Source organism: Poecilia reticulata, chromosome 2 (assembly GCF_904066995.2).
Source record: "Poecilia reticulata chromosome 2, P_reticulata-male-v2, whole genome shotgun sequence".
Classification (NCBI taxonomy): Eukaryota; Metazoa; Chordata; class Actinopteri; order Cyprinodontiformes; family Poeciliidae; genus Poecilia; species Poecilia reticulata.
The window spans coordinates 32,358,784-32,385,856 of NC_088831.1; the positions used below are offsets into that span (position 1 = coordinate 32,358,784).

Here is a 27,073-nt window from a genome sequence, read left to right on the forward strand (position 1 = left end):
ACCTGCTGCTTCTTTTAGCTCTGGCTCTGGCATAGTAGGCCTCGTAGGATTTGGGTTTCAGCTCCAGCGCTTTTGTTGCAAATTCCTCAGCCATCCCAAAATCCTACAAAAACAAAATAGGATTTTACAAAGAAAATGTAAAATTATAAACAAGCTCACCCAACACTTTTTTTTTTTTCTTCAGCATCCGAAGCTCCATCTGTTCCTATCAAAGCAGTTTTAAATTATGTGTGTACTTCTAGTGACTGTCAGCCACACCCAGAGCGAGCTGTGTGGCTGTTTATTCAGAACTTTATAAGCTGTGCACATCAGTCTGCTGATCTAACAACTGAGTTTTCTATAAAACGATCCAGATGCTGTTTCACCCTTCACCATAGCATTCGCAGCAAATGAGAGATTGCACAGACTCCTGCAGCTCTTGCTTTGTCAGCCATTTAAATTGGGTGTGCCCACTGTGTTTAGATATCCCCTGAAAGACTTGAGATCCAAACAAACCACCAAGTTTTATGAAGACATGATTATCTTGAAGTTTTGTCAACAGACAAAACTTGAGTTGTTAACTAACCGGTCAGAAATACAAAAATCCTCACTTTTTCTGATCAGTGAATGCACTTTGGAAAAGTGCTAAAAGTTCACGCTTACAACACTCTTCAGTGTGAACGGTGTTGCTGAGTAAAAACTCAAAGATAGTTATTTATAGAATCAGTAGGGGCTTTATTAAGTAAAATCATTGAGATGTTTAAAAAAAAATGTCATTATATGACCGACATTTATTTAAGCTTTGAACTGGTGAGCGAGAGCAAGACTTTCAGCAGATAACGGGAAGGCCGAATAGAGTAAAGCAAAGTTGCTTTGTCTTATTCTTTTCGGCTTTTATCCATTTATATCAAAACATAATAAACATGCTAATGTTTGACTAGCATGAAAGCCAAGTGCTTTGCATGAAAAAGAGTCAATGTTGGGGGAGCTTTCTGACCACAGGCTCTGCTGCCCGGCTGAGTTAATTATGAGGGATGCAGTCACAATATTGATGGAAAATATGTATTGCTGATAACATATCGTGTTCTTAAAGTATTCTGCATATTCTTAAGTAGAGAATCCATGCAACTTGTCTACATCACAGACACCTGGTAAAGTGTACAGTAGAAACTCACAGGAGAGAAGCATCTGAGCTGCTTGGCTCAAATCGCCTGCTGCTTCGCAGAATGCGATTACATAAGCAGCTGTTGGAAAACAAATGTCTTTCCTATTGGACTATGTCTGTAAAACCAAAGTCATTCTGCAAAAATAATTAGGAGGAATAAAACAATGCAAAGACCATTTAACTTCTCCCCAATGTTTTCTTTTCGGTCATCTAAAAAAAAAAAAAAAAACAGGAAAAGTCTCAATCACCCAAGTTTTTATTTCGAGTCTGGCAATTTTAAAGTGTCTAATCAGAAGACTAAGCATTTTAGTCCTCCGTCTCCCCTTCATTCCAATCTGAGTTCATAAATCTTTGTAAAATAAGCTTAGGAATTTGTAGACAATTATTAATAATTTCATTATACTAACAAAAATCTGGCAATCTGGCCTCTTAGTTTATTGAGTGGTCTTGATAAAACTAACAGATCAGTGATTTGAGGATAAAGACAGACTTACATTGGTTTTTCTGCGACACCGGGAGAGATTGAGATACAAAGAGACCCTCAGGTCTTTAAAAGCCTTCAGGTCATCACCAAAGCCTTCCCGAGGAAACTTCCTGAGGGCGTACTGGTACCTCTGGGCCGCCTCTTTCATCTTCCCTTTCTGGAGTACACAACGAGGTCAGACGTGCAACAGCAAAAAACAGAAAAAAAGAGCACAGGACCAGGAGGAAAAGTGAGAAAATGTGGGAGAGAGGGATACAGTGAGGAATTTAGCAGGTATTCCCTTCAGCATCTGTTTTCTTACTCCTTTTTCCTCTAATCAATCACAGGTTTAATACAAAGGCAAGCTCTAACACAACGCAAATAAGTTGCATCTGACAAGCAGCTTTTGTGACAAACCTCACTCTGTTAAATGTCAACCATCGATCACGAGTTCCTCACAACTCACTTTCTATACCACAGAGATCATCATGAATAAATCGAGCTCCGGTTCATGTTTCTCTTCGGAGAAACAATCTTGACATTATCAGCTAGCCCCATAAATTAAACGTCTCTTTTTCAGGAGTAATAAGGACGAATTCATTAAAACAGCACTCTACACGCAGCCTTTTACCTTGTATAGCAGGTTTCCCTCCTCCATCAGCTTCTGCAGAAGAATGATGAGGATATCAGGCTTGGAAGTAGCCATGGCCCAGGCAGCATTCCCTGTGGAAACGCAAAGCATCCTGTGAAGCGTTTTTTTCCTTCGTGGCAAACCAAGCATCAGCGTATTCTCTTGAAATTGGTACAAGTTAGAGTTACCTAAAGATTGTACCTGATCGATCGTAAGGAGACGTTCTGTAGCCTTAGTTTATTGAAGGCAGTTAGGAAAGAATTGGGAGAGGGAGAGGTAAGACAAGCGAGTCGTCATTTGCATCGAGGGGAAAATGTGTTGCTAACTGCAGCGTGACAATATGCAATTATGTGTCACTCAGCCTGAAATGGGTTTTGTGTTTGCAGCTGCAAATGCACGGGGAGCAAATTTAAATGTTCGGCCCATTATCAGTTTTGTTCTGAGATGGCAGAGAGCACCGCAGATAAGCGACGGGCTCTAGATAGCTTCATGAAAGTCATTGGGGTGACAAGTCATTCTTAAAGTTAGGGCAGCAGCACACGAGGAAGAAATGGACCCGACACACACACACACACACACACACACACACACACACACGCACGCACGCGCGCACACACACACCACACACACATGCACGCAAACAAACTGAAGATTTAGTGAGACATGCAGCGACAGGAGCAGTTTTTTCCCCACAACATTCCTCTACATTTGTCTGGGATTATTCTTAGAATCATGAGATACCGAGAGACACAAACAAGCTGGAGACAAGAGGGCTTTTCTGTGTTTACCAAAAGATGTGAAACAACCCAGAAAGCCAAAGAAAACTACATGTACCAAATGTCAAACACTAAATTTCTGTCGACCTCAACATGGGGATGTGTTTGTTAGAGAGGAGCTCCTACCCAGCTTGGCCCCTTTCTTCAGCAGAGTCACCACCACTGACGTGTTCCTGCACCCGATGGCCCGGTCCAGAGGTCTCATCCCACTGTGGTCCACATGCTCTATCACTGCTCCTCTTTCCACCAAGTACTGGACCTACAGGACCACACACACACACACACTTATACCACAAACTTCCATAACACATGGTTTATTCACTTTTTTTTTTTTCAATGTTTCATGATTTTCCAGAGAAATATTTAAAGATGTTGCAGTCAAACTTAGGTCCAGAAAGGGATTAAATGAAACATTTGTTGTGAATTTAGTCGTAGTCAAGCTTTAAATGTGAAACTTGCAAAGATGGATGGATGACATAGTATGACGGATGATAAATTGATGGATGCACAAAAGGGTTTTTTTTATATTTGTTTACTTTGTAAATAAATAAACAAATTATTATCACCTGTTCTACAATTATCTGAGTAATGTCCACCCAGGAGGCCTTAACGTGTGTTTCATTATTTAAACATCAGAGTTTTAAAACAGCAGTAAAAAAAATTATGAAAGCAATTTTTACCTAAAATGACAGACAAGATTGTTGTGGAAGACGAAGCAAACAAATTTAATGTAAACGCAACCATGTGATTCTTTAAAGCAAAATCCAGCATAAACGTGCACAGACAGAAGCATGCTAGGTTTAAAAATTGTGATATTTGTCATGTGGATCAGGCTGATGGGAACAAAGTCTGGAAAAATAAATATTCCTACATTTTCTATTTTTTTCCACACCTGGAAGAAACTTCAATTTAGTCCTTTTCCAGATTTCCAAACTGCTGGAGAACCCTGATAACATCATTAGCCATCACAGCTTCACTTACAATCTCAGCATCTCCGTAGAAGGCGGCGAGGTCCAGCGGCGTCCGTCCGTTTTTGTCCGTGTGGTCGATGACCGCACCTTTCTCCACCAAAAACTGCACCACATTCTTATGTCCTTTCAAACACGCCCAATTAAGAGGCATCAGTCCCTCTTTGTCCATCGAAGTTAAAGAAGCACCTTTGAGGCAAACATTACCACACAGGTTATTCTTTCGCACTTGGGTAAACAGACATTCATCTTAGTGATGTAGAGTGATTGGTGTTTACCTTTAGACAGCAGGAACTCAACGGTACTCAGGTGACCCTCGCAGGCAGCCACCATGAGCAGCGTTCTTCCCTGCTTGTCGCTGATGTTAATGTCAGCACCATGTTGCAGCAGCAGCTCTGCAATCTGAAAAATGACCAAAAACAAATAAACAGTTTAATTTAGCATGGACAATGACTTCATCCAAAATCAGTGCTGTGATGCCTTGATGCAGCAGAGTCACTGCGGCAGGTTACTGTGAGTGGAAACAGTTTATCAGGAACAAACAAGCAGCTCAGCACATCATACCTGCCAGTGTCCCTGTCTGACAGCGCAGAACAGGGGAGACACCCCCCGCCGGTTCACCTGCTGCACCACCGCCCCCTGCTCCAGCAGGAAGCCGCACACCTCCATCTTCCCCCGGCCTGCAGCAGCTGTCAGTGCTGAATTACAAACAGGAAGAAAACAAACAGGTTTGTCAGAACTTAGAAATCCACAGGAAGGATACCGAACCCTACAGAAGTATTCATACTGCCTGAGAATTTTCACATTTCTTCATGTTTTTTGTTACAGCCACAAAGTGCAATGCATTTTATTAGACTTTCAGGTGACAACCTTCACCTTTAAAACATGAAAACGTGAAAATCCAAAAAGAATGCAAATTTATTCAGCCCTCGGCTACTTTGGTGTCCCTAAATAAAACACAGTGAAGCCAGTTTTATTTCTTCATTAGTGACTAAAATCTATCGGTGTCCAAATTAATTATTTTTCACCTTTAATCTGAAGAATAAGGGTGAAGTAATCCGAGGCTTCACAGGTCACAGGTCAAGCCATGATTGAAAATGGAAACAGTATGACCAGACTGTAGACGTGCCAAGATTTGGCCATGCATCTAAACTGAAAGAGTAAACAGGAAAAGCAGCCAAGTGGCCAAATTCAACTCTAGAGAGACTTTGCTTAGATTCATGACTCATGTGGCAAGAAACTATTAGTGGTAAATTCCACAAACTTGACCGGTGTGGAAGCGTGACAATAAGAAACCATTGAAATCATTGTAGTTTGGCATGTGCCATGTAGGAGAAACGACAACCGTGTGGAAGAATGTACTCTAGTTGCATGAGACCAAAGTTTCTGGCCTAAATGTGAAGGACAAATAACCTACCACATCTTAGGAGAACACCACGGTGGTCACATCAAATCCAAATGAAATATGTCGGCATTTGCATTTGTACTATGACCAATTGTGGAAAAGTACAAAGAGTAAGAATAGTTTTGCAAGTTATACTGCTGAGAACCAATGCCTTAAGTTGCAACAGAGGGCGTTGGAAAAAGGAAGGTTTGGCTATAAAAAAGTAACTCCCATTCTTCACAAGCTGAAGACATGCGGCTAATTGAGTTTAAATCAGATAATGTTTGTGCTTATTAAAACTCATTAAATTCTTGCCTCGTATTCCCCAGACCTCATAGACAGAGTCGAGGACTCAGTCATTTCATGCACCAGCAGACAAACACAAGCCGACAAAGTCAACCAGCTCTGTTAAACACACACTCCTGTTTGCGTTTTAGGTCTTCTTCAAACCACCGTTCTGACGGAAAAAAAAACCAACAGCTCAAGCAGTGAATTACTATGAAGAGGAGACACAGTTATAATGTTGGATGCTTACGGAGAACAGATGGATCGGTCCTAAATGAACGCCGGTTCTCCAAACAGAGCGAGCTCCACCAGAGGAACAGGAGCAGGTCTGTTCTCACATTCACCTCGGAGACGAAAGGTGCCGCAGAGCCTCCATGTCTAACTGACATCATCCATCTGGATGAACAGTCTCCCCAGCCAAAAACAACCCCGCCTGCCATCTGTTAAAAACGTGGATATCCTCACACAGTTCACACATGGGAACAATGACTCTGAAACAGCTAAACTTAGCCTGGGCTCCAGGGAGCAACGCTAGCGGCGCTCTGGGAAGGTGCACGCTAGTTTACAAAGAGCAGACACGAGAGCAGCTGTTGACTGATGGCTGTTTATGCACATCTCATTCAGTTATTTTCAAATATTCTGGCCAAAAATGCTAATATTTATGTAAGTAATAAGAGTAATCTCAACAGCACTTCCATTGCGCAATACCTGAACTTTTTTAAATTCCTAATCCGCAGAGAGGGAGCTCATTTCCGTGACTTGGTCTCTAAATGTTCATGAGTTGACATTCTAGCAATGTTGATAAAATGTTGTTGATGTTAATGAATAATAAAATGAAAAAGTTGAACTTTTTCGCTAACTCTAAAAGAAAGTCAAGTGAAAAAGTAGTTCTTGCTTTTTTATAACTGAATATTTTTTGAAAATGACAACCAGAGAAGGTTCAAGGACCATCACAAACATTTACGTATACAAAATGAGATGACGCCCTGACTAGAAATATAGCAGATGATGAAAAGCAGAAAACAAAACACCATGCTACAAATACTGTCCTTACTTAGCAGCACACTCATCTAAAAGTTGAGAATTTAAATGACCAAAGTGTGAAAAGTGTTTCTGAGCCCAGTGATATCTTTCCAAGTCTCTACTGAGTGACAGTCTGCAGCTGTAGGTCGTCACTTAGTCATATTTCTTCATCTAAACACAAGGGTTCATGGCCGTGTTTTCACCTATAAACAAAGCAGCAGGAAACGGCTTCCTGTACAGAGGATCCGAAAAGAATTCGCAGTGCTTCAGTTTTTCCACCTTTTGTTTTGCAACAGGCTCTTTCCAAATTTAATTTAAATAATCTTCCTCCAAAATTTTACATACAAATACCCTATTATTACAGCGTGGAAAAATGTTTGTGGCTAAACAATCAAGGTACTCGTAGCAAAAAATAAAAAGTCTAAATGTGTTGTATATCTTTCACAACTTCTTTCTCTTTTTCTTCCAGCAAACCAGCTTGTTGGTATTTGCTTTAAACCCGGTTGTTGAAACAAGAATGATTGTCTGCATTTAAATCACCTCTTCTTTGCATAAAGAGGAACTGCACTGCATCCTAAAAAAGGGATTTTAAAAGACGGCGCTTGAACCGAGGAACGATCTGATCTGCCTCTATTTAAACATAGTGGGATCATTTGCATAAGTATGCAATATACCACCGAAGTTAAGTGTGACAGGAGGTCTCACAGGTTGTTATCAGGGAGGGTTTTCAGAGACAAAATGAATGAATGATTTCGATCAAGATATTTGAGAAACTACACTTGCTTTTGAGATTTCAAACATCAGAGCAGGATTGGATTAATACACCTGCAGCCGAGAGGCAGAAGAAAGACGAGAGGCCAAACTGAAATTTAACTCATTGATAAGTGCTAAAAATGTGGGCGTTCAAAACACGCCGCCAGATCCATCCAGTCCATCTTCAGCCAATTTGTTTTCACTGATTAAATAATTCTGAATGCAGATGAGCTGAGATGTCCGACAGGTAAATGCAAACATACATGTACATGGTGAAGCTACTTCGTAATATATTTACATGGTACATTATTTTAGGAGGAAGAATACATTTGGATCACTTTGAAAGCTGAGTGATAACATCTGCTTTTCTGTCTGCACTGTAGATGAACAAAAAATAGACAGCATGATCACTATTTCATGTAAAGGTTTGTGTAGCGCCAGAGTCAGAAAGTAAAATAAATTCACAGTTATTAATTCAGTTTCAATATGAGACCTAAATGACACAACGTTCCATCATCTAGGAATGCAAAAAAAAAAAAAAAAACTATGTGGCCAGCCGGAGCTTCTCCGTTTCAAGTCAGTTGGATTCTGCTCAGATTAGATCATGTTTCAAGTTAATGTTACTGCAGGGCTCGATTCTGGTGCAGTAAAAAAAGAAAGTGATATGTTAATATTTCTGGAGTGGACTTGTAAAATATAAACTTCAAACTATAAAGCAAGGGTAGCAGGTAGCTGTTTTTGTAAATGCTGGTCTCATGTTACCGAGTCTCCTGTCCTGTTAAGGTTCGTGACAGATTCAAGGAGAGCAGCTATTGTGCCATAAAAATCCTGCAAGAGAGATTGTGTTTCTAAGAAAGCGAACATCTATAAAGTGGTGTTTAAATTAGGGGTAAAAAAAAGAGATTTATTTCCCAGAAAGTATCTTTACAGTCAGTTATTGTAGTAATTTCCTCACAGTTTACAAACCTTTTCTCAAGCTGAAATCCAGGACTAAATGTACCGTCTGGTACTTTGTAAGCCTCCTCCTTTTCCTTTAATCGAAGCTGACAGCTTATCAGGTCTACTTTGGTAACTTAACTTCATTTAACTACAAACAAACATGTTTTTGGTTCAAGATAATGCAGCACACATAATGTTCTGACATAAAGTCAAACAAACATTTGCTCTTAAATGAGAGGCAGCTATACATCAATCACTGAAGTAGAGCTACTAAATAACCATCTAACTAAACAGATTTGAAACCGTTTTTGAATTGAGAGCAAACATATTTTATGGTTGCATTTAGAAAAATACTTCAATATTTATATCGAGCCTTCTTGCAGGGGCTCAAAAACAAGAGGGAAAAGTCCTCAGTAAAAACACCAGCAAAACTGCCGTTTATGGTCCAACTAGAAATCACTGGATAAAACACAAGATCTGGAAATATAATTGAAAATAAATTCAAGAGGTCACTTGAGTGGTATATAGTTTGTATGATTCAGAAACGGCTTTTTGTTGCCTGCCCTTAATAACCAAAGCACAAAGCAGTGACAGCTAAATTCTGACAGCTTAGAACCGAATAAGACACAAAGAAACTATTATTACCTTCCTCTCTTTTCAGGCTCAATTTTTATTTTGTTTTTATTTTTTTATGATCGCCCAGAAATAACTTCAAACACTGGTTTCAAACGTGCGAAATGGCTGTCGAACATTTTCACCTCAGAATGCAGACGTTCGGGGAATGAAAAAGAAGGCTGTGTTTTCAAACATCACAGTGGCTGTCACTGTGCATCGATATTTAGATTTATTTCAAGCTCCTAAACTGTTCACTTGAAAACAAAACTGATCTGCAGTTGGTGCTTCTCGTTTCAAATAACAAAAAAATATATAAAACTGAGGCTCGCCAGCACAATTCAAAATTCTTAAAGTACTTTTATTATAATAAATTACATAAAACATACTAAATGCTTCAATAATCTAATACAATGAATGAATCCTACTTTTAATAACATCTGCAGTCTCAAAAATATTCAACCGCTTGAACAAAATTCTTCACCTGTTTGAAAATCAGGCGTGATTTCAGGCACACATGTTGGAACTAGAAAAAATCTTCCTTAGTTGGCTCACGTGTGCATGAGATAACAAATAAAAGGGTTTCATTGCAAAGTCAAAGGAACATTTAAAACGTGCAGAGGAGAGATCATAATCTGTCACAAACAAGGTAAATGATACAAAAAGAAGACAAAATTCTCAGCATAACCCTATTTTTCCAGGTGGAAAAATAGTTTGGAATTTTAAAGGTACAATAGAAAAGCCACCTGGTGGCAGGAAGAGGAAGTTATCAGTGGCCGCCACCAGATTCCTGAGTGGACAGGTGATCCCAAACTGCAAGACTGACTATGAAATACCCACAGCAAGATTTTGTGGGCTACATTTCTACAGTGAAGCTCATATGAAACGCTTAGTGCCTAACCTACCATTTTTAAAAAAACACAAACCACTGCTAGTACACACATTTTTTCCAGTAAACCTAACTTGCAACGAGAATTTATAAGTCAAACTGCATAGGCATCTATCTGAAATGACCTCAGCGAAAAGCAAAACTGCAAACTCTTTTGTTGTAGCATTCAATTACAGCAGCCAGGTTGAAAATGGTAAAACAGCAGGTCATCATACAAACGAGCCACATAATGCAAAAAGATTGATGAGGACATACCTGTCTCGCCCCACAGAGTGTCATGACTATCAATTTGCACAGCATGCTCATTTTTCAGCGCCAGCAGGGCTCTCACAACCTGCCAAAAAAGAAACGTAGATTAATGGCGTACCACTGCAGTATAAAATATCAAATAAACCTTCTATATGATGCAGCATGCAAAACTTTGAAGCAGAAAACAAAAACAACAACAAAAATCTGCAAATTATTATAAATGGATCAAAGCAGAACTGAGGAGTGTAGGTCCTCAAATAACCAAATAAAGGGAGTTTTATCTCTGTTTACTTTAAGCTGAGCATTTCAGCTTGATGAGAAATGCAAAACAAACCCAAAGCCTAAAAAAGCAGCCCAGTCTGCCGGCTACCTGTTGTGTCAAATAATTAATTCATCACCACTGAGAAAACTTGGCCCAACTTCCTCCATCTTCAAATTCATGAGAGCGTGCAGTTGGTTTGCTAAATTAATATGCATGCATGTTGGTCAGACCTGTGTGTGTCCCATGCTCGAGGCTGCGATCAAAGCCTGCTGCAGAGCTTTGTTCTTCAGAGAGGAGTCCTGCTGCTGCCCCTCACCGCTCCATTCAAGCTCCAGCAGGTACTGGATGATCTCGGAGTGTCCACGCAACGCGGCGTGGACCAGAGCACACTGGCCGCTCTTATCTACGTGATCCACCTGGCATAAATGCAAGATTCTTGGATTCATTGTGGAGAAGCAGAAAATGTGCTTTACATGCGAGGTAAATTTGGTGCAGCAGCCATAACCACCCGCTTTACTGCTGGAGACTGAAGTTGTGTAAATACAAGTATTGATGTCTGAGGATTTTTTTATTCTTTTTTTTTTTTTGTCTTGGTGTGACCACAGATTTTCATGTAGATTATGAGGAGGATTTTACATGATTGACAAACACAAAGTAGCCCTGTGAATCCAGAGGAAATTACACTTGTGTTTTTTTTCTCAAGCAAGCTTTTGTTGCCATTTCAGCATAATGCATTTTCTGGTATGTGTTTAACAGTCATCTAGAGAAACTGTTGGTCATTCTTTTTTTTTTTTTGCAAAGGAGCTCAAGCTCAGTCAGACTGAGTAGTGACCATATGAACAGCAATGTTTAAGTTTGACCACAGATTCTCAATCAGATATTTGAACTGGACTTTAAGTGGACCACACCGTGAACCCACATCCCGGTCAAGAATTATGACACTATTACCACTAAGTTACCAGTCTGGTCACAATAATAATTTTTGCTGGATGATAAATTGTCCCAGAAGTTGTCACGATAAACCATAATATTGTTGTTTTGACACCATTTTTTAAGTGATTTAATGGTAATGGCCCAGTAAGGCAAGAACACATTCACAAACGTCAATATGCCTTAATTTATAATCAACATTTAACACTGAAACTGGGAGACATTTTAAATAAAATAAACAACAAATAAAATGAAATATGAAGTTTCTGTCAACAAAATTGTTCTTTAAAAGAGGGGCTAGTTGAGTCCAATAAACTAGACTTTTGGCAACTAATTTTTAGTAGAAAGAGAAAAACGACAAATCATGCAAATGTAATTTCTTGAGCTTTGTCATGCAATTAATTGATTCATTGCCGATTGTGACAGGCAACACGGATCTCACTGTGAAACAACTTACCACTCAAGTCATCCTCTAGTTTTACAGCTCGATGCATAATATGAAACTTGTGGATGGATTTCTATTTCTATTCTATTTTATGATTGTTGATATTGATTTTACAATAACGTGCTACTTTGTGTGGGTCTATAACACTGAATCTCAATAAAAATAAAAAAAAACCCAGTGAATTAACTTTGCAACTGTATTTTGGCAAAGTGTGAAGAGAAACTCATGATCCGAATGCGTTATGTATCAGATAAGGTAGCCATGGCTGCAGGTTTAAGACATTTTTTCTTCATTTTAAGAACATTTTCATGCAAAAAAATAAAATAAAAAAGTGTCTTTACCTTGGCCCCCCGCTTACACAGCAACATGACTAAGCCCAGGTGTCCTCCAGCAGCTGAGAAGCTCAATGGGCTCATCCCATTTTCAGACACAACATCAACGCTGGCACCAAACTCCAGCAGAAGTGAGGCGATCTCATGGTGACCGAGGTGACACTGAACACAAAGCACTGGGGCATTGTTCAGGACTTCTGTCCGGTAGTTCACGTTCGCCCCTCCCAGCATCAGCAGGCGGCTCACCTGGTCACAAAGATGGGAAAATGTGAAGATAAGTCAAAGAGGATGGTGAGAGCCCACGTTACCCAGTCCTCATCTTTCATATCTCAAATCAGAACCTTCTATTACGAACTAGATTTCAACTCATCATTATCAGAATTGGTTTGCTCCCAACTCTTACTTTAATATTTTATGCCATAACACATTTTTATGTCTATATCAAAATCCGTGCACCAAAAGATATCAATGTTTGTTTGTTTGTTTTTTATTGTTGTTGTTGTTATATCACTGTTCCTAGTTTAAAACTAATTAAAAATGTAAAAACAACAAAAGAAGAGAAATGTGCAGATGGGCTGCAGTTGGAACTTTATTCAAAACTCATGTCTATCTTTGTGCTACTTTAAAAATCTCGTTTTCATGATGATTTATATTTAATTGAATCAGAAAAAAAAATATTAAATGAAAGTCTGAGTACATAATCAAATTTCAAGAAAAAACATTTCAACAATGCGAGCCGCTGTTTTCCGAGAACTCCTCTCAAAGCCAATAGTGACTCAATGATTTGTTGATATTATTGAAAAACTGATGAAAATCTCAAAATAAAGGTCAGAAACCAAATTAAAGCAGCTGAATTCAATTATAAGCGTTTGTTATTCTCTTCCCTGAGGAGTAAATCAATAAAATCATCTTGTCAAACAAGTTTGCACCAATAAGGATTCTGCAACCTGAGAGAAAATTGTGTTTGAATCCTCGGCTGAATCAATTAACAGACTTTTTTTTTTTTCCCCAAAGGACAAACCAAGGTCATTCTGCAACTGTCTCACAACTACTGACTCACAGCAGACAAGTGATGCTGTCAGCCTCGCTGACAGCATCTTAGAAGCAAAGAAATTTTTTTTTTAATAATTCTGTAGTATGGTAGAAAACATAATAGCCTTTCCAGTGACGGCCAATCATTATTTCCCCAGAAAACAACTCATGTAGAGGGTAACACACAGATAGTTGTCACGTTATCAGTTTAACGAGCCCTGCTACCAACATTAGTCTAATTAGAGATGGGAAACAATGATTATGCTCTGCACAGGTTGGCCCATTATTAACAGTTGTGAAGTGAGGGAGAAAATCTGTACACAACACAGACATCTAGCTGAGCGAAAACATTTACCTTTTCAAGACTCTCCAGTCCATATCTTTTTGTTCCCTGCATTTCTTATTTCTCCTACCCAGGAACACATTTCCTTAGTTTCAACCTTCCAGTGCTTTTTAATTTTCAATGTTTTTATTTTTTTTTGGGGGGGGGGTTAAACTGGGAATTGCTGGTCGATTTTAGGAACCATGATTGAAATATTACTGTGTGTGTGTGTGTGTGCCACTGTGACCAGTGATGTGAATATGGAATTTGCTTGTTTTGCCAGAGAAAATCATTCTCAAACAACTCGTATCACATGGGCATAAACTGAGCACGTCTGGCTCTAGAAGGTCTAGCTCACACACACAGAGACAGGAGATGAAGAGCCTCCTTACCTTGACATTTGGGGTGTAGAGGTTCCTCAGGGAAGCCAAGGCTGCAGAAAGACCATCAGCACTGCAGCTGATCCATAAAGCTTGAAGCACACTAGATGGAACGCCTGTTTTCTTACTCAGACCCTGCAGGCAAGCAAATACATCATGCAAACATATAAACACACACAGGTAGGGAGAATTGCAAATGGCTTTATACTCCTTTTCACATTACAACCAAAAACTTTACCACATTTTATTGGGATTTTTTATTTTTTTTATTGGGATTTTCAACATACAGCCAGAGCTGCAATCTAAGCATATTTTATGCGCTAAAACATCCTATTCAAAGTACAAATAAAAAATTTGCTTGGCGCACTCCTGACTTTTTTTTTTTATACCATTTTCTTTCACTTCACAAATAGAAGCTACTTTGTCTTAGTCTATAAAATAAAAACCATTGCAATTTGTGATTGTAGCTTGAGTAAATGAAAAAACTGAAGTGGTATGAAGGCAATTTCACTGCACAAAACCAGCTTGAAATGCAAATGTTTACTGCAGAAAATGGATTTCAAATGTCCAAAGATGACTCCGTGGTTTTACCTTGAAGATGTGTGCCTTCAGGATGTGGTGTCCCAGCTCCATCGTCTGCTGACGGTTCAGTTTCCCCTCTTGGCGTGACAGCATAAAGGCCATCAGAGCATGGCCAGTCCTGAGTTACCAATCAACAGAAAGATTACTCTGCTGTCCGAATGAGGAAAGCCTGCTCATCTGAACCGTAAACATAAAAGCGTTTATTGTTTTATAACGATGAGTAACTTGGCATCTACACAGAAACCTCTCCTATTCAGGGTTGGTGTGATTTTGATGCAAAAGCTGGTCAGGAACCCAACACAGGGCTGGGGTAAAATAATAATAATAAAAAAAGAAATAAAACAAGTTTGCTGGATCTTCCCCCACAAAGGCACTCTGGTACCAATTAATGCAGAAAGTCATTAAACAGGCATGCATGATTGCAGATCACTTTGATCTGGTTACAATTCCCTCTATTTGAACACAGACACTGAAAGGTACTGTGTAGCAAGCTTTTGTCTGCCCATGCCAAACTACAAGCGTTTGTTTTTTTAATGGAGCTGGAAGGCTGTGAATGACCAGCATGTGAAGTTCGGATCTGGTCCAGTTCAGAGTCATCAGTATGTGAGTAGAGGTGCACGACAGGGGAGGGAGAGGTGGGGGGGGAGCCAGCCAGACCGATATCTTTCAACTTATTAGGCGTGCATGGCTGATCCGAAGAATTTCAAATTAGGCAACTGTATCATATCTGTCAGACAGAGCAAAAAGAGCCCCAGCAGAATGCACAGAAAGGTGGAATATCTGCTATATACCGGGCAGCATGTGTTTTGTAAAAAAAAAAAATTAAACGCTTAGGAGCACATAAACATTCAAGCATTGATTATCCATGTTTTGAGTCTTTATTTCTATTATCTGCATCCTCTATCTTATCCATTTTATGCAGTGCGTGTGTATTTAACAAACTGGTAAAAAATGTGATTTTTCTCAACTATTAAAATCATCCACAGGAGAGTCTTGACTGGTTTATGAAGACTCTCCAAAGCTGCCGCACAGCACATATCTAAAATGCATACGCCAATTACCAGCATCCACGTTTACTGAGGTTTTAAAAAGTTTCTTTCAAAAACATTTCATATTGGTTTTATGGTTTGAAGTTCTTTTAATGAGTTGTCTGGGAAAGTGCTTGATTTGCTGCAGTTTTCTCCAAATGTTTGAAGCACAGAGTAAGCGCAGCCCTCTCCCTTACCTGTTGCTGTGCACTGCTGGTCAGCTGAAGCACCAGCGGTCTTTCAAGTGGAAACTGCTAATTATTTTCTGTCTTGAAAAACCTGGATTCTAATTGTCACTCATCACTTAAAATGGCGACACTGATAGAAGACCAGAGTTGGGAAAACTACGGGCGGCAGCAGACTGCCTAAGCAGAAATTCAACCAAAAAGATAAGTTTCAAAAACATCGTTGAGACATCTGTGCTTGACAGTTAACCTGTAGCGTCTCAGCAAAGAGATACTACAATTCTACACATTGAGCCCAAAAACAAAGCACAACATATTTTAAGCAGAAATCCAGCCTAACACACCTCAGCTCCTCTTTCAGCAAGCGAAAGCGTGACAGTATCAAGGTAGCCCAGTTTACTTGGCGATAAATGGAGTTACAATTTAACAGGAGTGTGTTTGTATCAAACATCCACAGTGTTTAAAATGTAAAGACTAACTTAGAAATATCAGCTTTGATTCAGTACATGATAATTTAAGCTTCTGCAAGCAAAAGCATTGAGTCTACTTTAAGTGGAGCTATAAACAGTTTTTTTTTTTTTTTACTTGATACAAAATAGAAAGTTGTAAGGATAATCAGAGCACCTGAAGCATTTCAAACCCAATTACTTCGCTGAGTCAGACATTAGTCGTGCTGTGTGTATTGATTAAAGCATTTTGCTTCCTTTTCACACTCCGTCCCTCTCCGCATACTAAATAACCAACAAATATTCATGGACGCCTCGAACAATTAAATGGGAATCATACTGTGAAATAAAAGTTTGCAAAGAAGTGTGTGCCGTCGTAGAAACGCAGTTTTCAAAGAAAGACAAATACAGAAACATTTTGTTTAAAGAAAACCTCTTTCTTCTCTGATGCTTCTTTTATTGCCTTCATGTTATCAGGGAGTGTTAGTCGGACTCTGCTACGGACCGCTTGAAGTCTGTAATCCACAGCAAGAGGACTGCCTAAATGCTTTACAAGCTTATCATGCATATAACAGAGGCCCGCATTCCTAAGGAAGAGCTGCTGAGAGCAAAACATTTGCTTACGGAGCAGAGGACTGACCTGGGGTCACAGAGGAAATCTGTGCTCTCTCCGTCAGCTCTCCACACCAGCCACTCTCTGAAGGACGGGTGGCAAAACATGCGCGTTTTATCTCGCCGTTTGATGAGAAAGCACGAGAGCAGCTCCATGCGCTGCTGGAAGTCCTCCCACTGCAGCTCCCCTCGGACGTGGCCGGCGTTGATGGCCTGAAACAGCTGATCGTCCGTCATCGGGTGCAGCGACGCCAGAGCCACGTTGAGGATAGGCAGGGACCGCTCGAAGGCCGAGTTGGTCATGAACTTCATGTTGCACTGGAGCTGGTACAGTTCAGCCAGCGAAACAGGCACTACCTTGTAGCTGGCACTTTTGATCACCAGGTGGCCTCTCTCAAAGAGATCCAGTGTGAGCTTCAGATACAGGTAGGAGCCCTGACTGCGCGAGGTCAGGTGGCCGCTGAGCTTGGTCACAGTGCCGGGATCGGCCTTGCCGTTCAGGCTGATGTTGTTCATAATGTCCTTGCTGCTGTTGATCCGGTACTGGATGTAGGAATTGAGGTCATTAGTGATCTCTTTGTTGTCCGTAAAATCATCCAGGGAGATTTTAGAGAATGAGAGAAAGCTGGTGATCTCCTGCAACAGACAAGGTGAAGTTGGTAAAGATGCAGGGAAGAAGATTCGTGCAATATTGCTGCTTGGTTTTTGCCTCAATTTGTTATTGATTCTAATATAATCTAATTTTATTCATAGGTATAGCTGACCAAATCATCCGGTAAAACTTGTGTTGGCAGCATCATGCTATGGTGATGGTTTGTTCTTCAGCAGAAACAGGGAAGCTGGTTAAAGCTAATTACAGAACACTCTCAGACAAAAACCTGCTATAAAGTGAAAAAAAAAAAAACTGAGGTAAAATAGCACTATACACCAAACCAACAGGGCTAAAAATACAAGCCAGGCTACCGTGTAAGGGTTTAAGATCACAGAGTATTAATGTGTTGGAATGGACCAGTCAGAGTTGCATCAAAATCTTTGTCAAGAATATAATATAAATATTGTGTTCACAGAAACTCTTGATCTAATCTGATTAAACTGAATTCTGGCAGAAAACTATTTTGTTGAAAGTTTGATACAACACTTTCCAGATATGTTTTAGTAAAAAACACTCTACCTGTTCATTTACCACATACAATTCCAATAAAAGACAGTGATTTTTTGTTTCCGTATTAACATGTAGAAAGTGTAGAAAGTTTCCAAGGTCATGAATACCTTTGAAGGCACTGTTTTATGAGAAGAGGCTTTTCAAACAGCAGGGAAGTACGCTCAGTAAGCTAGCAGGCCGAAGCAGCAGAGACACCTGCTACTGTTGGAAATGCAGCTATAAGGACGACATTAGCAGGTGAAGTGAGTATTAAGAGGCAGGGGATGGATGGGATGGTGGCTACTAGCGAGTAAGCACAAGTCTTAGCCAGAGCTCACATTTCAATTCATGTCCCGGAGGGTCAGTGTGTCTTAATCCTCCAATCCTTTGCCTGTCTGAGGCCTGAGAAACATTGCCTGAGTGAGATAACGCTTATTTCTTCCTCATCATAACAACACAAACAGAGAAACACACACACACTACACACACTCGATCAGGTGAAGTGAAGGCAATGCCTTGCAGATAAACTTAGTGTTGGTATCCAGCTCAATGGAAACAAAACAGAACAAAAAAAACTCACAAGCTACAGTAGAGGTCTTTTTTTCCACATTGTTCAACAATGTGCTGTCAAGTAAATCATAAAAAGCATTCAATCCTGAAAACACAAATGATCAATGTTTCCACGTAGTGATTTACCACATTGAGTGAGCTGTGTGACGATACCAGAATCTTAAATGCTTGGCAGGCTAATAAATAAACAAACTGAATTGGCAGCACAGACTGATGGACAGCAGTCAATATCTGGCTCCTTCCTGAGCATTAATAACCCCTATAGTGGATGTCAGTCAGCTACCACATTATTATTCAAGACTCAATCAGCTGTCGCTTGGCTCATCAGGCCTGTCAAAGCTTCAGCTGCCGCCACGGCGACCTCAACACAGCCAGAGAAGATCTTTACAGCTGTTTAACTGAGGGTCATCAACACAGGAAGCCCAAAGTTTCAGACTTCTCTTTCCTGTCATACAGACTTGAGTTCTGGGTCACCATCTGCCAATTCTTCCAGGAAATGCTGGCCTCTCTTGACAGGGTGTCTCACATTTGTTAAAGTGTATCGAGCATCTCGAGACGCGATAGCAGATCAAACTTCAAGTTTGCATATCTAAAGATCTTTGTGAAATAACTGAAGATGCATCTTAATGGCTTAAACATACGTTTTCAAACCTTTCTACAAATTCTTTATTGACATTCAATAAAGATGAGATCATCACATAAATACATTTTCATTTAAACTATTCTCTTTCTGGCTCTGGCTGCTAAAGGTTATATCCTCCTGAATGGGGCAGCATCTGTGCAAGTCAGAAACCTTTTCCAGCTTCCGATAAGTTTGCCTCAGACGTTTCCCTGTATTCGCCTCCATCCATCTTCACGTGAACATAAAGAACACAAGTGATGCCGTGTATTTAGGTCAGCATCATCTGGAGCATCATCTGGTACGCGTTTACAGAGTCCGTTACAAAAATTGATGTAAAACTCCAAACAGGACTTCCTGTGGCTGCCATTCAACAAACTGGTTCTGCTTAACACATTTCTATAAGGGTCAGAAGACTAACACTTCTTCTGTCAAGAGATTCTCGCATCGGAGTTGTGATTTCATGCAGCTCCCTCTGAGGGATGTTGTTTTAATAAACTAACCGTGCTTTAGACTTCTACATGGTGTAAAAAAAAATTAAAAATTAAAAGGGTTAGTTTCTTCCTTACCATTAAGTTAACCCGAACAGTGACCACCAGCTTCAGCCAGGAAGGAAACTTGGGAATGATCTTAGTGATGAAAGAAGCGATGGTGTCTCCATAGTCAGGCTTATGAAACTCCGCTTCATTAAGTCCATCTATCAAAATTATATGGTCCTCCTCTGAAATTCTCTTCTCTGAAAACATACACATAAAAAAGCAATGAGAAGACAATAAGTAGGGAACAGCAACTGAGACGAGTGTTATTTCAACTAAACTACCAAGCTGTGAGAGCTTTATGATACTGCAGTGGCATTTAGCAGCTAAACATTTATCAGCACTTCTACTAACTGGTACGAGCCGTGCAGGAAAAGAAATGGCCCCATTCTTGAAATGTCAAAGAGCTGTACTTTTCCAAACCTAAATATCTAGAGTGCTCAGTCCTTTTATAACACCGTAAAATGACACAAATACAAAAATGACACATTTATGGGATATAATTGGACAGTGTTCAGGCTTAAACAAAAACAGAAAGAGAAACAACAAGAGATGTATGACTATGAGGAAGAGAGAAGGAAATGAAGGAAGGAAGAGAGAAGGGAAGGAAACAAGAAAGAACAAAAGGGTGGATAGACAGAAAAAAAACTAAAGTCACAAATGAACAGGTCAGAAAAAGAAAAGAAAACCCTGGAATGTAGCGTTCTTACCATTACGAAGGTTGACCAGCGGCTCTAGGACCCCCCTTCGGAAAGCAGCCATGGGGTCTTGGACGCAGGAGCGCAGGCTGAGCATGCTCTGGAGGGGGGGCTCTTTCAGCAGTAGCTCTCGGTAGGCAGTGAGCTGATGGGCTCGGCACAGCAAAGCTGCGATACTGTGCACAAACTCTGGCACCAGGCAGGTGTACGTGTTGTCGGCCTGGCAATAATGATACGCAACCACCTGGAAAAGTAAATGCAGAATGTCTTAAGCAGCCGGGATACTTGACGTTTTCCTGAAAGCTCCCCAGAATCTCCTCAGTTAATGAGGCCAGGAGAAAATAACTTAAAATTTTATAATTCTACGTAGATAAAACTATGAAAATTAAGTTATTGTAAAATTCTAAAAGCAGGTTTCTCTATTTCTTAATGGATGTTGGGTTTATTGGGTAAAATAAGGAAAAGAGGTGAGAAGAAAAGGGACCTTGGGGATGTGAATTTGTACTAATCGCTGTCCCAACTAAAGGAACAGACTGCCACTATATCCTTCAACACTCTGAAGGAGGTCTACACATGAATGACATTAAATTTAAAGATGTGTCCTGGCTGCATATTTTTAATCAATCTGCTTTATAAACACACTACCAGCGTTTGCATATCATTGAGACATCAAGTTTCCTTCATTGTTTTGTGAAGATAAAATATTAGGAAACTAATTTAAAATTAATTTAAAAAAACATATTGTATTATATCTCCAGAACTTTTAAAAAGGATTCATATTTTCTTTTTTTTTGTCACCTTAAGCGACAAAGTTCCATTGTATTTTATTAAGAATTTTATGAGACAGGCCAACACAAAATAATGTACAATTGTGAAATGAAAAAACAACAACATATTGCTCGTGGTTTCTTTTTAACTAATGAGAATCTGATCGGTAAGATGTCCATTTTTGTTCAGATCTCCACAGATTCTCTATTGAATTAGAGTCAGAGCATTGATGAGTTTGGTAAAAAAAATAAATAAATAAAAAGTATTTTCATCTAAGCTATTCCACTGTATCCCTGGTTGGCAAAGGATGATACTTTGTGCAACATTTCATTTTATAGCTTCTAACACATTTTTAGCCACAACTGCACTATAATTAGACCAACTTCTCTATTCCTGCTAAATTCCAGCATGATGCTGCCACCACCATGTGTCAATATGGTGGAATCTGCAGCTCTTCCAGAGTCACCCTGGAAATCTCAGCTGCTTTTCTGATTAGTGTTGTTCAATTTACTTCTTGCACTTCACATTTGTGCACTATTTTGATCTGCCACAGAAAATCCCAGTCAAGTATATAGAAATATGTGGTTGTAATGTGAAATAATATAAAACGATTCAAATACCTAAATAAGCAGAAAGAATTATAAATCACTACATATAGTAATGGTTGAAACTGGAAGTTATTAAGATGAATAAGCAAATAATTGTGTTGTTTTACAGATCTGCAACAGGGATTTGGAAAGTAAATAAGCAGAAACAGTAAGTAGGCAATAGTCCAAGGGAGAAGGTACATCATATAATAGAGCTATTAAAAAAAAATAGATCTGAGATATGGTTGTTTATCCCACATGAAGGGTACAACTGGCCTAAAAGCAGACTGTGGAGAGCGCTTTGCAGTAAAGATATTACAGCAGCGCATCCGAGTAAAGATGAAAAAGGATGAATGGATACAATAAAGCAACCTGTGTATCAGCAAACAGTTCACTAAAGTACATGAGTCATGCAGACTGCTGCACCAATAAACAATATAAGACAAGCTGATGCAACACTGCAGTAAACCTGCAGCCGTTAATCTATGAGAACAACTATAAATTTGTATTGAAGAAACACATCTGAAAGAGTATTCAGTCACAGCAAGAGAAAAAATATATATATAAAGCTTGTGATGCATCATAACATGTAATAGCCTCAGAGCGCAGATATGAGACCGCTTTTAAATCAGTGATTAAAAAGAAATGGCTGAATTTGACAGAAGCTGCTCAGCGTTGCATCAGTGTTCACACATCACAGGAACAGAACCCCGGAGAGAGCGCCGATTGGAAACACTTTACACATTAATTGGCTCAAGAGATGTTTTTGGGTTTCACAGACGTTTAGAATCTCAGTGCATAAATAGTTAGCAATGGAGTTCATGAACTGTCCCAATAGCAAGAGAAAACTGCATAATATCAATGTGTAAGGGTTCAAAAGGCACCCACAACAGGGCGTGTTTAGTCCCAAACAAGACTAGCGGCATGTAATAAACCAAATTAGACTAATTGCAAAGCAAAATCAATGACAAGAGTTTAAGCTCGGAAAACAAATCCCATAAGATGTGACCTAATCTAATCGAGTAAAGGCATGCTGGTAACTGGCCATAGCAGGAAATCTTGGGAGAAAAAAAATAAAGTCCTGTTCCAATATCTTCTTGTATCATAGTTTTTAAAAAGCTTTCAGAACTGGTCTGAAATCTGTGTCGGCTGGTCAAAGCTTTGTGAAAACTGGGTTTCTGATACTGGTCACAGTTCAGCTCAGCACAAATCATGTAAAAGAGGTATAGAAAGAAGGTATTTAGTGTGTAAAATTTTAATCTTCAACTATTAATATTAAGTTTAGTAGTAAAAGAGGGAATCTATGGCATTCCTTGTCAAACATTATGCTTCAGCCAGCTGCAAATGAACATTTAAAAGACAAAAGCCCCTAAAATACCACTTGTACCTCTATTGTTTTAATAACTACAGAAATACGTTTCTTGCTAAGACGCCCCTTGACACAGCAGAATCATGTCATTTCACCTGCATACTTCCGAAATGTAGAAAAAAACCCTCAGCTTTTAGGCCAGTAAAACCTTTTTTTAAACATCAAACCAAACAGAAATGTGGTAAAAGATTTTAGAAGCAATGTTTTTACCTTTATGGGTTTTCTGTTTTAATATGAGAAACTGTATAGCTGGAAAACATATTACTTGTGCCACAAACACATTTTGAAATAATTAGTCTTTCTGAAGTGGTCTTGCAGTGTTTCTATGAGGAAAACACACACACACACACACACACACACACGCACGCCCACACACACACGCCCACACACACACACGCACACACTCGTTTGTCTCACTGTCTTTGCAGAGACTTTCCATTGACTTCAATTAATTTCTACAGCTGAACTCCAACCATTCTCTAAATTCTCTCTAGATGTGTGTGCATGGTTGTTGTCTCTGGGCTGCCCTGCGACACACTGGTTCTCTCCGGGTACTCCGGCTTCCTCCCACAGTCCAAAAAAGTTAAGTGGTCTCTCTAAATTCTCTCTAGATGTGTGTGTGCATGGTTTTTGTCTCTGGGCTGCCCTGTGACAGACTGGTGACCTGTCCAGGGTGATTCGCGCCTCTCGCCCAAAACGGTCGTTGGAGATGGGCACCAGCAACTTTCCCGACTCCAATGAGGGACAAGGGTGTTAGAAAATAGATGGATGGATATTTTATGTAAATCTTTTATGGAGTCAAAAACACATCATCATTGGGTTTTCCAAAAGGATTATGGTTCAAAACAAGTGGATGGATGAAAACAGAAACTCAAAATCTGGTGAAGCATTTTGAGCCGGGTGATCTCAGTTCTAGGTCCTGTGGGAAACGTGGGATTAGCAGATAACCGAAGAGATAAAATATGAAACTTTTTATATCTCTGTAAAGCTGTGTCTAGCAGCAGTAAACGGTCTCAGAAGTTGATTATGTTTGCTTGATTGATTGCTTTACGTTCACTAGTAGTTGTAGTTGCATTCAAGTTGACGCTACACGAAACAACATGATTTTTTTTTTTTAGCCAAAATGTTATTTGTGTGAGTAATTCTGTTTCTGCACTAATTTATGTTGTAAATAATCATAATCATAAAGTGTTTACACAGTTCAACTTACTGTAGACAACTTCAGGTACAGGACAAGCAATATGGGAAAAAATGCCAGAAAGATTGGTCACAAATGCTTTTCAGCTTCACTGTAGTCTAGAAGACTCAGCGATAAGAAAAACACCCCCCAAGATTTAAAATAGGAATGTCCAATCCGAAAGTCTTGTTTCGCTGTCTGTAATCAGTGCTGGACATCAAGCAGAAACACCCGACTGGACCAGACAGAACATTCAAATTTATTGTACAAACAAAACTGATAAATTGAGAAAAAGACAATAAAAGCTGCATTCCATAGTCAAATTAAACTCAAATAATCAGCAGATAATGACAGATACCAATAGGACGTAATCTGGGACTTATGGAAGCAAGGTCCCACAAAGTCTCTGTTTCATTATTATTTCTGTTTCTGTATTTTATATCTCTCCAACCTACACACACACATTTGCGTGGCTATCTTTGTTGGGACTTTCCATTGAATTCCATTCATTTACACAATCTAAACCTTATCTTTACCCTAATCTTAATCCTAACCAAAACTCAATTAACATCTTGGTCCTAAAATCTGACCCCTGACCCAAAAACAGCGTTTCCCCTTGTGGGAACAAGTCTTTGGTCCCCACAAGGTCCCCACTAGGTCCCCACAACGTAGTATGTGTCAGGAAAATGGTCCCCACAAGGCATTATAAACAGACACACACGCACGTGCACACACACACACACACACACACATGCACACGCCCACACATGCACACACGTACTACTATTTCCTCTTCAGCTTAAGTTTATCGCTACCTTTGAAGCCAGCCGTTTGACAGCCTCCTCTCTGCGCCGTTGCATCTCAGGAGTTCCTGGACAGCTGTTGCTGCTAAGTGTGTTGGTGGCACTGGGTGGTGGAGTGGGTTGTGGCGGCTGGCTGAGGGGGAGTTCTGTGCCTTGTCCCGCACTACCTAAAAGAAATAAATCAACCATATGCTTTTGAAAACAGATATTTGCATATGCTATATAAAGAGAGAAAACCCTTTTCCCCCCTTCCATCACTTTCTGATATTAAGTCAGTAAAAGCTTTTATTGTTCTAGGCAAGTTAAATATATATATATATATATATATATATATATATATACACACACACACACACACGCACACACACACACAATGTCACGCAATGTCATTTTTTAAATAAAACATTTAAAAACTTTTTTTTCTTTTTCCAAAAATACCTTTAGAGACATTTTTATAACGCGTATAAACACAAGTTTAGGTAGTTTTCTAGTCTTCCATTCACACTCTACAAGCTCTTACCCAAAGGAAAACTGCTTACTTTTAGGTGAGGCACTGGGACTGTTGGAGGCAATCTGGCGCATGCGTCCTCCGTGACAGCTCAGCGCTACCAGTCGGGAGATAATGGCCGTCTTCCCATACCCAACGCTACCCACCACCACAACTCCATGGTTTTCACTGGACTCGCTGGCCTTCAGCATGTCCTCAAGCTGCTGAAACAGCCAGTCTCGGCCGACAAACACAGAGTCTGTAGTGATGCTGGGAACCTCAAACAGCAGGGGCTTGAGCATGATGTCTGAAGGTTTGTAGGGAGCAAAGCGTCCTAAAGTAAATGAGGGGGGGGGAAACACATCATAATTAGTCATGGTGTTAATAATAAAACCTTGCAGTAATAGTGTGGAATGATTAAGTTGCTACATACAAAATGAGTCCTAATATATTTATTCTTTTCCTTTGGGTGTTCAAATATTTGGCCAGTACAAAACATAAATGGCCCAAGAATTTTGGACTTGTAATATCGGAATTGGCTGATATACTTTACTGGCCCTGATCTGTAAATTTAATGAAATCCTATTTAACTGCAGAGCTGTGCAACACCAACTGCTCAGTTTCTCGGATGTAATATAAACAATTATTTATCTTTCACATAAAGGCTCTTTAAGGCTAAAGCTTCAATAAGTCAACAGTCGGAGTTCCTTCTAAAATATAATTTTTGGAAACATTATTCATTTATTTAAAAAAACATATGGTAGAAAAAAAAACATATATATATATATATCTGGTAATACAACACACCTAAACATTTTGAGATGTACAAAAAATAAAAAGGAAAAGAAAGAAGCTAGTGACCTATAAAGGAGGGGGGGGGGGTAATTCTTTTGAGCTGGCATCATGATTTTTGGCTGTTTGTGAGAATTAGTTTTACAAGACAATAAAACAAATGTGTTTTTGCTTTTTATAGTTCTTAATTAGAAACGGGGGCTGGTAGGTCAGAGCTTTGCAAAACTGGTGTTTGGAAATCAGCCACAAAATCCCTGATGGGTGCATACTGAATACATTTTCTAGAGCAAAAAAAAATGAAGCTACAATTTAAAAGAGATATAAAAATAAAGTAAAACATTCTGGAGGAATTTCTCATTATTTGTGCCAAATGGAGATTCTGCATTTTGACAGGACATATCTCCTCCTACTAGTTTTAACTGGATTTCTACAAAACTCAAATAACTTAGAATCTGTTCTGTTAAACCAGCTTCCAGTTTGGGTTCAAAAAGCAGAAACCCTCTTAACCTTCCCTGAATAACCATGAAAAGTTGCTTTTTACAGAAAGCTGTAGTTATAATTGCTTGGGTGACCCTGAAATATTCATTAGTTATGCTGGTATTAGCCTAAGGTCCTGCAGGGCCTCAGTTGATACACACCGAGTACCTCTCCTCCACTCCTTGTGCTCTTTTTTTTAAATTATTAGACGAGACATACAGGCTTATCTCCAAGATTGAGCATTTTAAGTTCATCTTCAACTTCTTTTTGTGAGGGTATTTCGGAATCTTATTTAGTATTAAAGTGCCTATCTCTCTATATTAGACTAAGGTCCTCAAATGCAATTGAATTTGGTCAATTTATTGTGAATCAGAAGT

The 27,073-nt window shown here is 39.4% G+C and overlaps 1 protein-coding gene across 4 annotated transcripts in view; it reads right to left on the minus strand.

Moving 5' to 3' along the window:
* Nucleotides 1-27,073, minus strand: part of tanc1b (tetratricopeptide repeat, ankyrin repeat and coiled-coil containing 1b) — a 107,744-nt gene that overhangs the window by 4,063 nt on the left and 76,608 nt on the right. For 3 of the 4 annotated variants that reach the window (XM_081603855.1, XM_081603858.1, XM_081603861.1), the window contains 18 exons: nt 25,480-25,761; nt 24,953-25,107; nt 20,249-20,480; nt 19,572-19,738; nt 16,701-17,308; nt 14,411-14,519; nt 13,832-13,954; nt 12,095-12,331; nt 10,609-10,794; nt 10,123-10,201; nt 4,547-4,680; nt 4,261-4,384; nt 3,996-4,171; nt 3,141-3,273; nt 2,440-2,469; nt 2,239-2,330; nt 1,639-1,785; nt 3-103 (listed from right to left, as the gene is read on the minus strand). In XM_081603855.1, coding sequence (XP_081459981.1) covers nt 3-103; nt 1,639-1,785; nt 2,239-2,330; nt 2,440-2,469; nt 3,141-3,273; nt 3,996-4,171; nt 4,261-4,384; nt 4,547-4,680; nt 10,123-10,201; nt 10,609-10,794; nt 12,095-12,331; nt 13,832-13,954; nt 14,411-14,519; nt 16,701-17,308; nt 19,572-19,738; nt 20,249-20,480; nt 24,953-25,107; nt 25,480-25,761 — 3,115 coding nt within the window. The remainder of the gene's footprint in view (nt 1-2; nt 104-1,638; nt 1,786-2,238; nt 2,331-2,439; nt 2,470-3,140; nt 3,274-3,995; nt 4,172-4,260; nt 4,385-4,546; nt 4,681-10,122; nt 10,202-10,608; nt 10,795-12,094; nt 12,332-13,831; nt 13,955-14,410; nt 14,520-16,700; nt 17,309-19,571; nt 19,739-20,248; nt 20,481-24,952; nt 25,108-25,479; nt 25,762-27,073) is intronic. The other variant, XM_081603857.1, reaches the window with a different exon arrangement.